Source organism: Bufo bufo, chromosome 5 (assembly GCF_905171765.1).
Source record: "Bufo bufo chromosome 5, aBufBuf1.1, whole genome shotgun sequence".
NCBI lineage: Eukaryota > Metazoa > Chordata > Amphibia > Anura > Bufonidae > Bufo > Bufo bufo.
The window spans coordinates 26,996,652-27,010,579 of NC_053393.1; the positions used below are offsets into that span (position 1 = coordinate 26,996,652).

The window sequence follows — 13,928 nt, forward strand, 5'->3', positions numbered from 1 at the left end:
ATCGTTGGGTGATCCCACCAAAATAATAAGGGTGTTCAACTGTTATGTTATGTATGGCCATTTTTAGGATTCTGAAGCATTAACGGGAGTCCATCACCTAGGTTCTCATTATTAAAGATAAGGGTTGAACTGAGCATTTGGCTGTTCCAAGGCCCATCAGTCCAAAGATGACTAATGCTCCTCAGACAGATGCAAATTTCAGAGGCATTGCACAGCAGAAATCAATGACCTATCCTCAGGATAGGTAATCAATATAAGATTGGTAGAGGTGCAACTCCCAGGACCCTCACCTCTACATAGCATACAGTACTCAGGCATAGTGGCTGCGCTAGTTCAGTTCCACCCACTTGAACGAGGTTAAGCTGCAGAAACGTCATGTTGCCAATGGATGTGATATCACAGGCCACATTGCTCGACTAATCGTTGAAGGTGCCAGAATTTGGTCCCCCATTGACTTGATATTGACACCCTATCTTGAGGATAGGGCACCAATATGTAAATTCCTGGCGAACCCCTTTAAATTAGGGCATCAAAGTAGCCCAGGGCCAATAACATTCATCATCTCCTGGTCAGCACTAACATATTATTTTCTTCTCACATAGGTGAAAATTTTATATGAACCCATGCCCATTTAAGGACTTGTGGAAACCATGCGGATCACCATGGGGTGCCGAATATTTTGCTTATCACTCCTGATCTTGGTCCTGGTTTTTGGAGGAGGACACTCACAGGCACAGAGAGCTGGTAAGGTGTTCCACTACATACAATGAGCAAGGCTGACAGCTACCCCGAGCTACAATATGCCTAGTGCTGGATATTATGGGAAAGCAGAAAAAAGATATCAAGACTCATCCACTGTCCCCTCAGGTCCTGCACTAGACACATACCTGTATATGCAGAACTCTCTACTGAAATCAATGGAAGTTATGGAAGCAGCCAAGATTGCTGTTTATGTAATTCCCATAGACGACAATAGATAGAGGTGAATTTAAGGGGTTGTAAACAATTAGAAAAACATGATTTGGCACCAAATTGTAGGTAGGTTGTGTCTGCTATTACAGCTCAGCTCTACTGAAGTTTAAGGGGTTGCCCGCTTTTTTTATATTGGTGACCTCTCCTCTGGATAGTCCATCAGCATCTTATTGGTGAAGGTCCGACTCCTGGCACCCCCTCCGATCAGCTGTTTAAAGAGAAAGCACAGCTTGTGCGAGCGCTGCCTTCTCTTCTCTTCACAGAAGTAAGCAGGTGTACTGACAACATAGACGTCCTCATTAACTTCAATGGGACAGTTCCTTCCTATTCAAGTGAAGAAGACAGAGCCATCCTATTGAAGTGAATGAGACGGCGTAGTCGTCATTGCACCTGCTCCCTACTGCAGATCCAATGGTGAGCAGGTAAACGGTGAAGAGAGGGCAACACTCTTACGAACGCTGCTTTCTCTTCAAACAGCTGATAGGTGGGGGTGCTGGGAGTCGGACCCCCACCAATCAGATACTGATAACCTATCCTGAGGATAAGTTATCAATATAAAAAAAGTGGACAACCCTTTTATAAAGGATGAGACTTCTTAGAACAATAATGTAACTGGTATATTTCTTCTCGCTATGTCAAAAATATAACTGCCTTAATACTGTTTCCTATGTACAGAAATATAACTTTTATAATACTGCCTCCTATGTACAATAATATCACTACAGTATTATAATACTAATTCTATGTACAATAATATAACTACTATAATACTGCCTCATATGTACAGGAATATAACTACTATAATACTGCTCCTATGTACAAGAATATAACTACTATAATACTGCCTCCTATGTACAAGAATATAACTACTATAATACGGCTCCTATATACAAGAATATAACCACTATAATACTGCCTCATATGTACAAGAATATAACTACTATAATACTGCCCCCTATGTACAAGAAAATTACTACTATAATACTGCCTCCTATGTACAAGAATATAACTACGATAATACTGCTCTGATGTACAAGAATATAACTACTATAATACTGCCCCCTATGTACAAGAATATAACTACTATAATTTTGCTCCTATGTACAAGAATATTACTGCTATAATACTGCTCCAATGTACAAGAATATAACTACTAAAATACTGCCTCATATGTACAAGAATATAAGTACTATAATACTGCTCCTATGTACAGGAATATAACTACGATTATACAGCTCCTATGTACAAGAATATAACTATGATAATACTGCTCCTATGTACAGGAATATAACTACTATAATACTGCCTCCTATGTACAAGAATAGAACTACTATAATACTGCCTCCTATGTACAAGAATATAACTACTATAATACTGCCCCCTATGTACAAGAAATTAACTACTATAAATAATACTGCCTCCTATGTACAAGAATATAACTACGATAATACTGCTCCTATGTACAAGAATATAACTACTATAATACTGCACCTATGTACAAGAATATAACTACGATAATACTGCTCTGATGTACAAGAATATTACTACTATAATACTGCCCCCTATGTACAATAATATAACTACTATAATACTGCCTCCTATGAACAAGAATATAACTACTATAATACTGCTCCTATGTACAGGAATATAACTACGATAATAATGCTCCTATGTACAGGAATATAACTACTATAATACTGCCCCTATGTACAACAATATAACTACTATAATACTGCCTCCTATGTACAACAATATAACTACTATAATACTGCCTCCTATGTACAAGAATATAACTACTATAATACAGCCTCCTATGTACATGAATATAACTACTGTAATACTACCGCCTATGTACAAGAATATAACTACTATAATACTGCCTCCCATGTACAAGAATATAACTAATATAATACTGATCCTATGTACAAGAATATATCTACTATAATACTGCTCTTTGTACAAGAATATAACTACTATAATACTGCTCCTATGTACAAGAATATAACTACTATAATACTGCTCCTATGTACAAGAATATAACTACTATAATACTGCCTCCTATGGTACAAGAATATAACTACTATAATACTGCTCCTATGTCCAAGAATATAACTACTATAATACTGCTATGTACAAGAATATAACTGCTATAATACTGCTCCTATGTACAAGAATATAACTGCTATAATACTGCTCCTATGTACAACAATATAACTACTATAATACTGCTATGTGCAAGAATATAACTGCTATAATACTGCTCCTATGTACAAGAATATAACTGCTATAATACTGCTCCTATGTACAAGAATATAACTACTATAATACTGCTCCTATGTACAAGAATATAACTACTATAATACTGCCTCCTATATACAAAAATATAACTACTATTATACTGCTCCTATGTACAAGAATATAACTACTATTATACTGCTCCTATGTACAATAATATAACTACTATAATACTGCTCCTATGTACAAAAATATACCTACTATTATACTGCTCCTATCTACTAGAATATAACTACTATAATGCTGCCTCCTATATACAAAAATATAACTACTATAATACTGCTCCTGTATTTAAGAATATATCTACTATAATACTGCCTCCTATGTACAAGAATATAACTACTATAATACTGCTCCTATGTATAAGAATATAACTAGTATAATACTGCTCATATGTACAAGAATATAACTACTATAATACTGCTCCTATGTGCAAGAATATAACTACTATAATACTGCCTCCTATGGTACAAGAATATAACTACTATAATACTGCCCCTATGTACAATAATATAACTACTATAATACTGCTCCTATGTACAAAAATATAACTACTTTAATACTGCTATGTGCAAGAATATAACTGCTATAATACTGCTCCTATGTACAAGAATATAACTGCTATAATACTGCTCCTATGTACAATAATATAACTACTATAATACTGCTCCTATGTACAAGAATATAACTACTATAATACTGCTCCTATGTACTAGAATATAACTACTATAATACTGCCTCCTATGGTACAAGAATATAACTATTATAATACTGCTCCTATGTACTAGAATATAACTACTATAATGCTGCCTCCTATATACAAAAATAACTACTATAATACTGCTCCTATGTACAAGAATATAACTACTATAATACTGCCTCATATGTACAAGGAAATAACTACTATAATACTGTTCCTATGTATAAGAATATATCTACTATAATACTGCCTCCTATGTACAAGAATATAACTAATATAATACTGCTCCTATGTACAAGAATATAACTACTATAATACTGCTCTTTGTACAAGAATATAACTACTATAATACTGCCTCCTATGGTACAAGAATATAACTACTATAATACTGCTCCTATGTCCAAGAATATAACTACTATAATACTGCTATGTACAAGAATATAACTGCTATAATACTGCTCCTATGTACAAGAATATAACTGCTATAATACTGCTCCTATGTACAACAATATAACTACTATAATACTGCTATGTGCAAGAATATAACTGCTATAATACTGCTCCTATGTACAAGAATATAACTGCTATAATACTGCTCCTATGTACAAGAATATAACTACTATAATACTGCTCCTATGTACAAGAATATAACTACTATAATACTGCTCCTATGTACAAGAATATAACTACTATAATACTGCCTCCTATATACAAAAATATAACTACTATTATACTGCTCCTATGTACAAGAATATAACTACTATTATACTGCTCCTATGTACAATAATATAACTACTATAATACTGCTCCTATGTACAAAAATATACCTACTATAATACTGCTCCTATGTACTAAAATATAACTACTATAATGCTGCCTCCTATATACAAAAATATAGCTACTATAATACTGCTCCTATGTATAAGAATATATCTACTATAATACTGCCTCCTATGTACAAGAATATAACTACTATAATACTGCTCCTATGTACAAGAATATAACTAGTATAATACTGCTCCTATGTACAAGAATATAACTAGTATAATACTGCTCCTATGTACAAGAATATAACTACTATAATACTGCCTCCTATGGTATAAGAATATAACTACTATAATACTGCCCCTATGTACAATAATATAACTACTATAATACTGCTCCTATGTACAAGAATATAACTGCTATAATACTGCCTCCTATGTACAAAAATATTACTACTATAATACTGCTCCTCTGTACAAGAATATAACTACTATAATACTGCTCATATGTACAAGAATATAACTACTATAATACTGCCTCCTATGTACAAGAATATAACTACTATAATACTGCACCTAGGTACAAGAATATAACTACGATAATACTGCTCTGATGTACAAGAATATTACTACTATAATACTGCCCCCTATGTACAAGAATATAACTACTATAATACTGCCTCCTATGAACAAGAATATAACTACTATAATACTGCTCCTATGTACAGGAATATAACTACGATAATAATGCTCCTATGTACAGGAATATAACTACTATAATACTGCCCCTATGTACAACAATATAACTACTATAATACTGCCTCCTATGTACAAGAATATAACTTCTATAATACTGCCTCCTATGTACAAGAATATAACTACTATAATACTGCCTCCTATGTACAAGAATATAACTACTGTAATACTACCGCCTATGTACAAGAATATAACTACTATAATACTGCCTCCCATGTACAAGAATATAACTATTATAATACTGCTCCTATGTACAAGAATATAACTACTATAATACTGCTCCTATGTACAAGAATATATCTACTATAATACTGCTCTTTGTACAAGAATATAACTACTATAATACTGCTCCTATGTACAAGAATATAACTACTATAATACTGCTCCTATGTACAAGAATATAACTACTATAATGCTGCCTCCTATATACAAAAATATAACTACTATAATACTGCTCCTATGTATAAGAATATATCTACTATAATACTGCCTCCTATGTACAAGAATATAACTACTATAATACTGCTCCTATGTTCAAGAATATAACTAGTATAATACTGCTCCTATGTACAAGAATATAACTACTATAATACTGCTCCTATGTACAAGAATATAACTACTATAATACTGCCTCCTATGGTACAAGAATATAACTACTATAATACTGCCCCTATGTACAATAATATAACTACTATAATACTGCTCCTATGTACAAAAATATAACTGCTATAATACTGCCTCCTATGTACAAAAATATTACAACTATAATACTGCTCCTCTGTACAAGAATATAACTACTATAATACTGCTATGTGCAAGAATATAACTGCTATAATACTGCTCCTATGTACAAGAATATAACTACTATAATACTGCTCCTATGTACTAGAATATAACTACTATAATACTGCCTCCTATGTACAAGAATATAACTACTATAATACTGCTCCTATGTACAAGAATATAACTATTATAATACTGCTTCTATGTACTAGAATATAACTACTATAATGCTGCCTCCTATATACAAAAATAACTACTATAATACTGCTCCTATGTATAAGAATATATCTACTATAATACTGCCTCCTATGTACAAAAATATTTCTACTATAATACTGCTCCTATGTACAAGAATATAACTAATATAATACTGCTCCTATGTACAAGAATATAACTACTATAATACTGCTCCTATGTACAAGAATATAACTACTATAATACTGCCTCCTATTTTACAAGAATATAACTTCTATAATACTGCCCCTATGTACAATAATATAACTACTATAATACTGCTCCTATGTACAAAAATATAACTACTTTAATACTGCTATGTGCAAGATTATAACTGCTATAATACTGCTCCTATGTACAATAATATAACTGCTATAATACTGCCTCCTATGTACAAAAATATTACTACTATAATACTGCTCCTCTGTACAAGAATATAACTACTATAATACTGCTATGTGCAAGAATATAACTGCTATAATACTGCTCCTATGTACAAGAATATAACTACTATAATACTGCTCCTATGTACTAGAATATAACTACTATAATACTGCCTCCTATGGTACAAGAATATAACTATTATAATACTGCTCCTATGTACTAGAATATAACTACTATAATGCTGCCTCCTATATACAAAAATAACTACTATAATACTGCTCCTATGTACAAGAATATAACTACTATAATACTGCCTCATATGTACAAGGATATAACTACTATAATACTGTTCCTATGTATAAGAATATATCTACTATAATACTGCCTCCTATGTACAAGAATATAACTAATATAATACTGCTCCTATGTACAAGAATATATCTACTATAATACTGCTCTTTGTACAAGAATATAACTACTATAATACTGCCTCCTAGCTGAGAGGACGTGTGTAGGTGGTTCTCCTCATGTCAGGAGCTAGCCCAGGGAGGGGTCACCCTGGGCGGGGATACTCCCCAGGCAAGGCCCCTGCTCCAAGGCCTACTCTGGGAAACAATTCCCAGACATCTCAACCTGTGGATGAAAATCCCAAAGTTCTTGTGAAGAAAATGAATGTCAGCGGTAATGTCGTCAGCGGTCCAAGTCAAGGTGTCAGCAGTCTTTATGGAGGAAGAAGCCAAGAAGTAAAGAAAGTAACAGCAGAAAAGAAAGCAGCCGCAGTAAGTAAGAGTGTGATGAAGCCATCGACCAGTGTGAATGTGCAGCGTCCAGAATACCCTGAGGGAAGAGGCCAGCAGATTGTGCAGGAGGTGAAGACTCCATTGCGGCCGGAAGGTGTGCAGCCCTCACCCTCCCCATGCAGACAGAGAAGAACTTCTCTGGAGAGACAGACCATACAGCAAAATCTGCAGCAAAATGTCCTGATAACTTCTGACCGTACGAGATCTGGGAGCAGCAGCAAGAAAGATGCAAAAAGTGTGGATGAAACCAAAGAAGGTAAAGCAGGAAGGCTACCAGGTGCAGCCACTGGAGAAAACCTGGGAGCCGGTCTCCAAACTGGGGATTGTGCCCCCACCGCAGTGACCGCAACAAGTCCAAAGCCACAAGTGTCTTCACCAGCAGTGCAGAGACCTGGGCTGGACACAAGCGGGGCCACTACACCTGTGAGTCCACAGCCTGCAATACCCAGCAATGGACAGTCTGCTGGAGGGGGAGAGCGCGCACCTGAGCTGAGCCTCGCTGACAAAATCCCAGCACTGGTGCAGAGAATGGAGACTCTGAGAAGAGAGAAACTGCAGCTTCAGAAGCAGATAGACTGCATGTACAAGCTGAAGGCAGCAAACCCTGACCACCAGGAGCTGCACGACCGCAAGCTGAGCTCCCTGGCCATACAGCTCGCTGGCACCGTAAGGGAGATGGACTCTGTCCTGGAACAACTAGGACCAGTTGGAGAGACTTATAAGAACCAGCAGCGCTTTGTATCAGATTTTTTCCAAGATGGCGCCCGGCAGTCCCATGGAAAACCCTTACTGCAGCCAGCAAGTTTTTCCTTTAAAGAAGGAAGTCTGTACAAAGGGGAAGCAAGCGTCCAGCAGCAGCAAGCACCTGAAGCAGTTCCTAGCATGGCACTACAAGTCCCAGCATCCACTACTCTGCAGGAGGAATGTGGCCTGTTACCTGAAGGTAACCCTGTAGCAGCAGTGCAGTCACCACAAGAGTCTGGGGGCAGCACTGAGCACATGGACTGTGGACTCCTAACAGAAGGTAACAGTGCAGCAGCACATGAAACTGCTATTACTGAGCCAGGTCCTCAGGACTGTGCTGTGCAGGGCGGTACTGCTGAGGACATCCATGTACAGGACAGTACTGTTGAGCATATTCATGTGTCTGAGGATACTGCTAAGAACATTCAAGTGTCTGATGATGTTGATGATACTGTGTGTGATAATACGCTATGTGATACTGCTCTGTCAGGGGAGGGTGCACCACAGTCTGTTTGGGATCTGGGATCCTCTGGGGAATCAGGCCAGTCTGTGGATCCCTCTGTTAATGTTGGTGACACTGATGGTGTGGAGGGGTCAGTACAATCTAATGTACAGGAGTTTCCCCCGTTAGTTACACAGACAGCACCAGAACCCCCTAGTACAGGAGGCCAGCAGCCTACACAAGGCTCACAAGGACAGCAAAATAGTGGACCTGGTCACACCTCCTCTGGGAATGCCTGGAGCCGTGGCTCACCATCATTTAGGTCAAACACCAGTTATACCGGCCAGGCTTTTAAGAGGAGGAACGTGGTCAGGTTCAAGCATAGAGGTACCAAGGAAGAGCTGCCCGATAGGAGGTATGTCATCAGAGAGCTGCTATGTAAGCAAATGGGCTTCCAGCCATCCAACATCCTGGCTGTCATAAACCTCCCGGACAGGCAGGGTTTTGACATCAGCTTTAAGCTTATGTCTGATCTCGATCTCTTCTGGGCTAGCTTCACCAGGTTCAGGGAAGAAGAAGGCTGGAATAAGTTCAGTTTTATCCCCATCTCTAAGCCAGATACTGTTAACGTCACCATCATCTTCTGGAATGAGTCGGTTCCCCACCAGGACATTGTAGTTTGGCTGAGGAGACATTGTGACCTTATGTCCGAACTCACTAAAACCAGAGATGAAGACGGTATCTGGACTGGGGGGTGGAAGGTCTTGGTGAAGCTCCATCAGCACCACAATATAACCCAACATCTGCCCAATTCTTTCTTCATTGGCAGGGAGAAGGGTGTGTGCTTCTACGCGGGTCAGCCTAGAAAGTGCTTTAAGTGTGGGAAGACTGGTCACTTAGCGAGTGCGTGCACCATGGTGAAGTGCAACCTGTGCGGTGAGATTGGTCATGTCAGTGCCAACTGCCAGGTCATTAGGTGTAATTTGTGTGGTACGATTGGTCATTCCCACAGGGACTGTCCCATCGCCTGGCACAACATAAGCAATGACTTTCCTGATGATGACTTACCGGAAGGGATAGATGACCTAGAGGAGGACACGTTGTTATCGGGGTCAGTACCAACAGGGCCAGAGCCTCAACAGGACTTACCAGACAGTGATCCAGTACAAACCCAACCCCAGTCGGATATCTTTGAGGGGAACATGGAGGTGGTCACACAGGCTGTAGACACAGAGGCTGTCTCTTCTTCTGCTCCAGTGTTCACCACTGGGGAGAATAAGCAGCCTAAAAGAAAGAAAAAAGATAAGTCCAGCCGTAAGCCTGAGGGTGAGTGGACCACTGTCCGAAAGCCAAGTAAGGTGAAAGTGGACAGTAGACCAGATGGGACAGTGACCGCCAATAGATTCAGTGTCTTGTCGGAGTCAGACGCAGAGGCAGAAATGGAAAGTGAGTTAAAACGTATGATGGCCGAGTATGATGAGGACCCAAGTGATGATCCTCCTTCTAAAAAGAGACCTTTTCAAGTTGAGGAACAGTATGATTCAGACATGGAAACTGGTGGGGGTCAGCGGGAGTGCTCAGACTCTGATATATGATGATGGGGTCCATCTCTCTGTTTCTTCCACTTTGTTTTATTTTAATGGCTGATTTTTATATTAAAGTCATTTCCAGCAACGTAAATAGCATGAAAGTGAGGAGAACAAGGCATGCTGTGTATGAACATCTGAAGTATCTGGATGCCGATGTCTTCTTCTTGCAGGAGTCCCATCTAAATACTTTGGGTCTAGTACGAGAGGCAGAGAGAGAATGGCAGTCTGGTCCTTCCTTCTGGTCGCTGGCTGTGGAACCATATGCTGGGGTCTCCATACTGTTTAACACCAGGGATGTGACCATACATAGATTAACGGAGGTTTCCATGGGAAGGTGTCTGGTCCTGGAGGTCACAATCCGAGGTAGAAGGCTCCGATTCATCAATATCTATGGTCCACAGACAGTGACTGAGAGGACTGACCTTTTTAATGAGGTAAAGCCATACCTGTTCACATCTTTTCCTGTGGTCATGGCGGGGGACTTTAATGCTGTTATGATGCCCAGTGACAGACCTACTGACAGGCCGCTTACTAGAGATTCTAAGGTCCTGAACAGGATGATTCTTCAGGCTGGTCTGTCCGATGTGTTTGCATGTGGTGGTAGAAAGCCAAAGTTCACTTATTCTTGTGCTGGCAGAAGTAGTCGGATAGACTTAGCTCTGGTGAGTCCTTCTGAAAACATCAGTGAGAGGAGAGAGAAAGTTGTCCCTTATTCTGACCACCTAGCTTTGTACTTCTGTTTGGGAGCCACCAAGCGCCCTGATCTCGGGAGAGGGTCATGGAAACTCAACTCCAGCCTCTTGGATGATCCTTACATCCAGAGTTGCATCCACTCCCTTCTTGAAGATCAGCTAGAGAGAATGGATTTTTACGAAAACGTGGCTGACTGGTGGGAGGACGTCAAGGATGAGATCAGATCCCTCTTAAAGAGACTGTCTTTAAAAAAAGGGAAGAGTAAATATAGCCAGTATCTCAAGCTGCGGAAAGAATTGGAGTCACTGTATTCGGCAGATGGGGGGGACCAACGAAGGATAAACCGACTGAAATCTGAGATGAGGCAGTATCAGTACAACAGGTACACCTCCCTGGTTCTTGAACGGGATTATGGGACCTTAGGGTCTCCTGATCCCTTTGAGAACTGCCGGGAGCGTGTGGCTAATAAATCTGTTGCAGGTCTCACTGATTCCCAGGGTGTTTTGCAGGAATCTCGGGAGGGTATCCTGGGGGTGGTGAGATCCTACTATGCTGACTTATTTCAGAAGAAGGTTTTGGATAAAGAAAAGATGGCTCAATTCTTGGAGGCAACTCCAGGCCCTGATACTAAAAATTTGGACTTTTCTCCTTTAACAGCAGAATTAACGGTGGAGGAGGTTAAAGAGGCCATTGATCAGTTACATCTGAAGAAGGCACCAGGTCCAGATGGTATTACCGCAGAATTTTATAAGAAGTTCAGAGACCACTTAGCTCCAATCCTCGTGGACGTGTTCAAAAATTGTCTAGAAAGTCACCTGATGCCTCCGTCCATGAGGGTGTCCTCCTTAATTCTCCTGTCTAAAGGGAAAGAGCCTAGTGATATCAAGAACTGGAGGCCGATTGCCCTCTTGAATGTCGACAGGAAGATTCTGGCGAAAATTTTGTTCTCTAGGTTAGTTTGTTTGTCCCAGGCACTGTTGTCAGGCTGTCAGTTCGGCACAGTAAAAGGGCGGAACATCTCTGGAGCAGTCATCTCGATAAGGGAGATGTTTGAGAGATGTAAAGCCCTGAGGTGTGGGAGATATGTTGTAGGTCTGGACCAGGCTAAAGCTTTTGACAGAGTAGACCATGAGTATCTATGGGCCACTTTGTCAAAGTACGGTATTCCGGGACAATTTATCGATTGGCTGAAGACTTTGTACAGAGAGGCAGAGAGCTTTCCTCTGATCAATGGTTGGCAGGGGGGCACGTTCAGGGTTGAGGCAGGGGTGAGACAGGGTTGCCCGCTGAGTCCACTGCTGTATGTGTTTGCCTTAGACCCGTTCCTGAGGTCACTGCAGGAGTGTGATTTTCAGGGGGTGCCGGTCCCCCACTGCCTGCCCCTGAGTGTTGTCGCCTACGCGGATGATGTTACTGTGGTGATATCTGAGCCTCATGAGGTGAAGATGTTGTCTGCAGCCATCAGAAGATACTCGGAGGCCTCAGGGTCTCTGGTCAACCTTGAGAAGAGTCAAGCTTTCTGGACAATAAGTTCTGATCCAGACTTTGATCTGCCACAATTTACGAAAGCCTCCATCTATATTAAGATCTTAGGGGTTAAATTTGGGAGGGACGATAATGCCAGGATAAACTGGGAAGATAAATTGGAAGCCGGAAATGCAAAGGTTCAGCGATGGAAGAACTGGAGGCTGACCTATAGAGAAAGGGTCAAAATGTTAAAGACTTATCTGGTCCCTGTCTTCTTATATATATCTATCATTTTTCCTTTGCCAGAATCTTTCTCGGCTAGGCTCTTTAGCCTGTTCTTCCAGCTTCTTTGGGGGAACAGGTTGAACCTAATAAAGAGGGGTATAACATACCTGCAGAGGAGAGAGGGTGGGCTGGATATGATAAATCCAAGGGTGTTCTTTGACTCCATGTTTCTAAAAGTCAATTTTGGTGGCCTGGACTCGGAGAACAGCTCCCTGTGGGTGAATAGTGTCAGGGATTGGATATTGCCTTTTGCAGAATCTTGGGTGCGAGGCGACAGTCTCAAGAGGAGGAGAAGGACGAGTGACTACCTCCCCCAGTACCTGGACTATGCCCTGAAGTGTGTCAGGAAGTGGAGGCTAGAGAAGTCTTTCATCATGAGTAAGACCAGGAAAGAACTATACAATAAGATTGTAGGGACTTCTTTTGTTCTCCCCTTGCTCTGAGGGATTGTCCGACCACCACACTGCAGGAAAGTCTGAGGTTCCTCAATGGGAAGAGACTTCCTGCTAAACTGTATGACATTGCCTGGTTGTCACTACACGGGAGGCTCTTTGTCAGAGGTAATTTGAAGTACCTATCTCAGTCAGATAGGAAGTGTCCTCTGGGATGTCCACAAGAAGAGACCATGGAACATTTCATAATGGAGTGCTCGGGAGGAAGGAAAATATGGACAGAAGTCTCTGGCAATTTAAGAATCCCAAGGTTGCAGTCCCTAAAGTATCCTGAGATTATCTATGGTATTCCATCTACTAATGGTAACATCGACAAGGGTACGCTATATATAATAATATCCACCATTAGGTATTACCACTGGCATGCAAGAACTCGAGTGTCCCTACACAGTGAGGCCTTCCAACACACAACAACAGTCAGCCAAATACTGTCTGAACTCAGGTGGATCAGGTCATTGGAGATAAGTAAGAACCAGAACAACAAAATATTGTGGAGAAATGTACATCTGGATTAGAAATGGTTCTCTTATTGTTCGGTTGTACTATAGGATGTTTTTTAAGTTAAAAA

General features: G+C 40.0%; 1 protein-coding gene across 2 annotated transcripts in view; it reads left to right on the plus strand.

Moving 5' to 3' along the window:
* The first annotated feature begins 599 nt into the window (after nucleotides 1-599).
* Nucleotides 600-13,928, plus strand: part of COL22A1 (collagen type XXII alpha 1 chain) — a 316,179-nt gene continuing 302,850 nt past the window's right edge. For both annotated transcript variants that reach the window (XM_040433114.1, XM_040433115.1), the window contains exon 1: nucleotides 600-744. In XM_040433114.1, coding sequence (XP_040289048.1) covers nucleotides 651-744 — 94 coding nt within the window. In that variant the 5' untranslated portion in view covers nucleotides 600-650. The remainder of the gene's footprint in view (nucleotides 745-13,928) is intronic.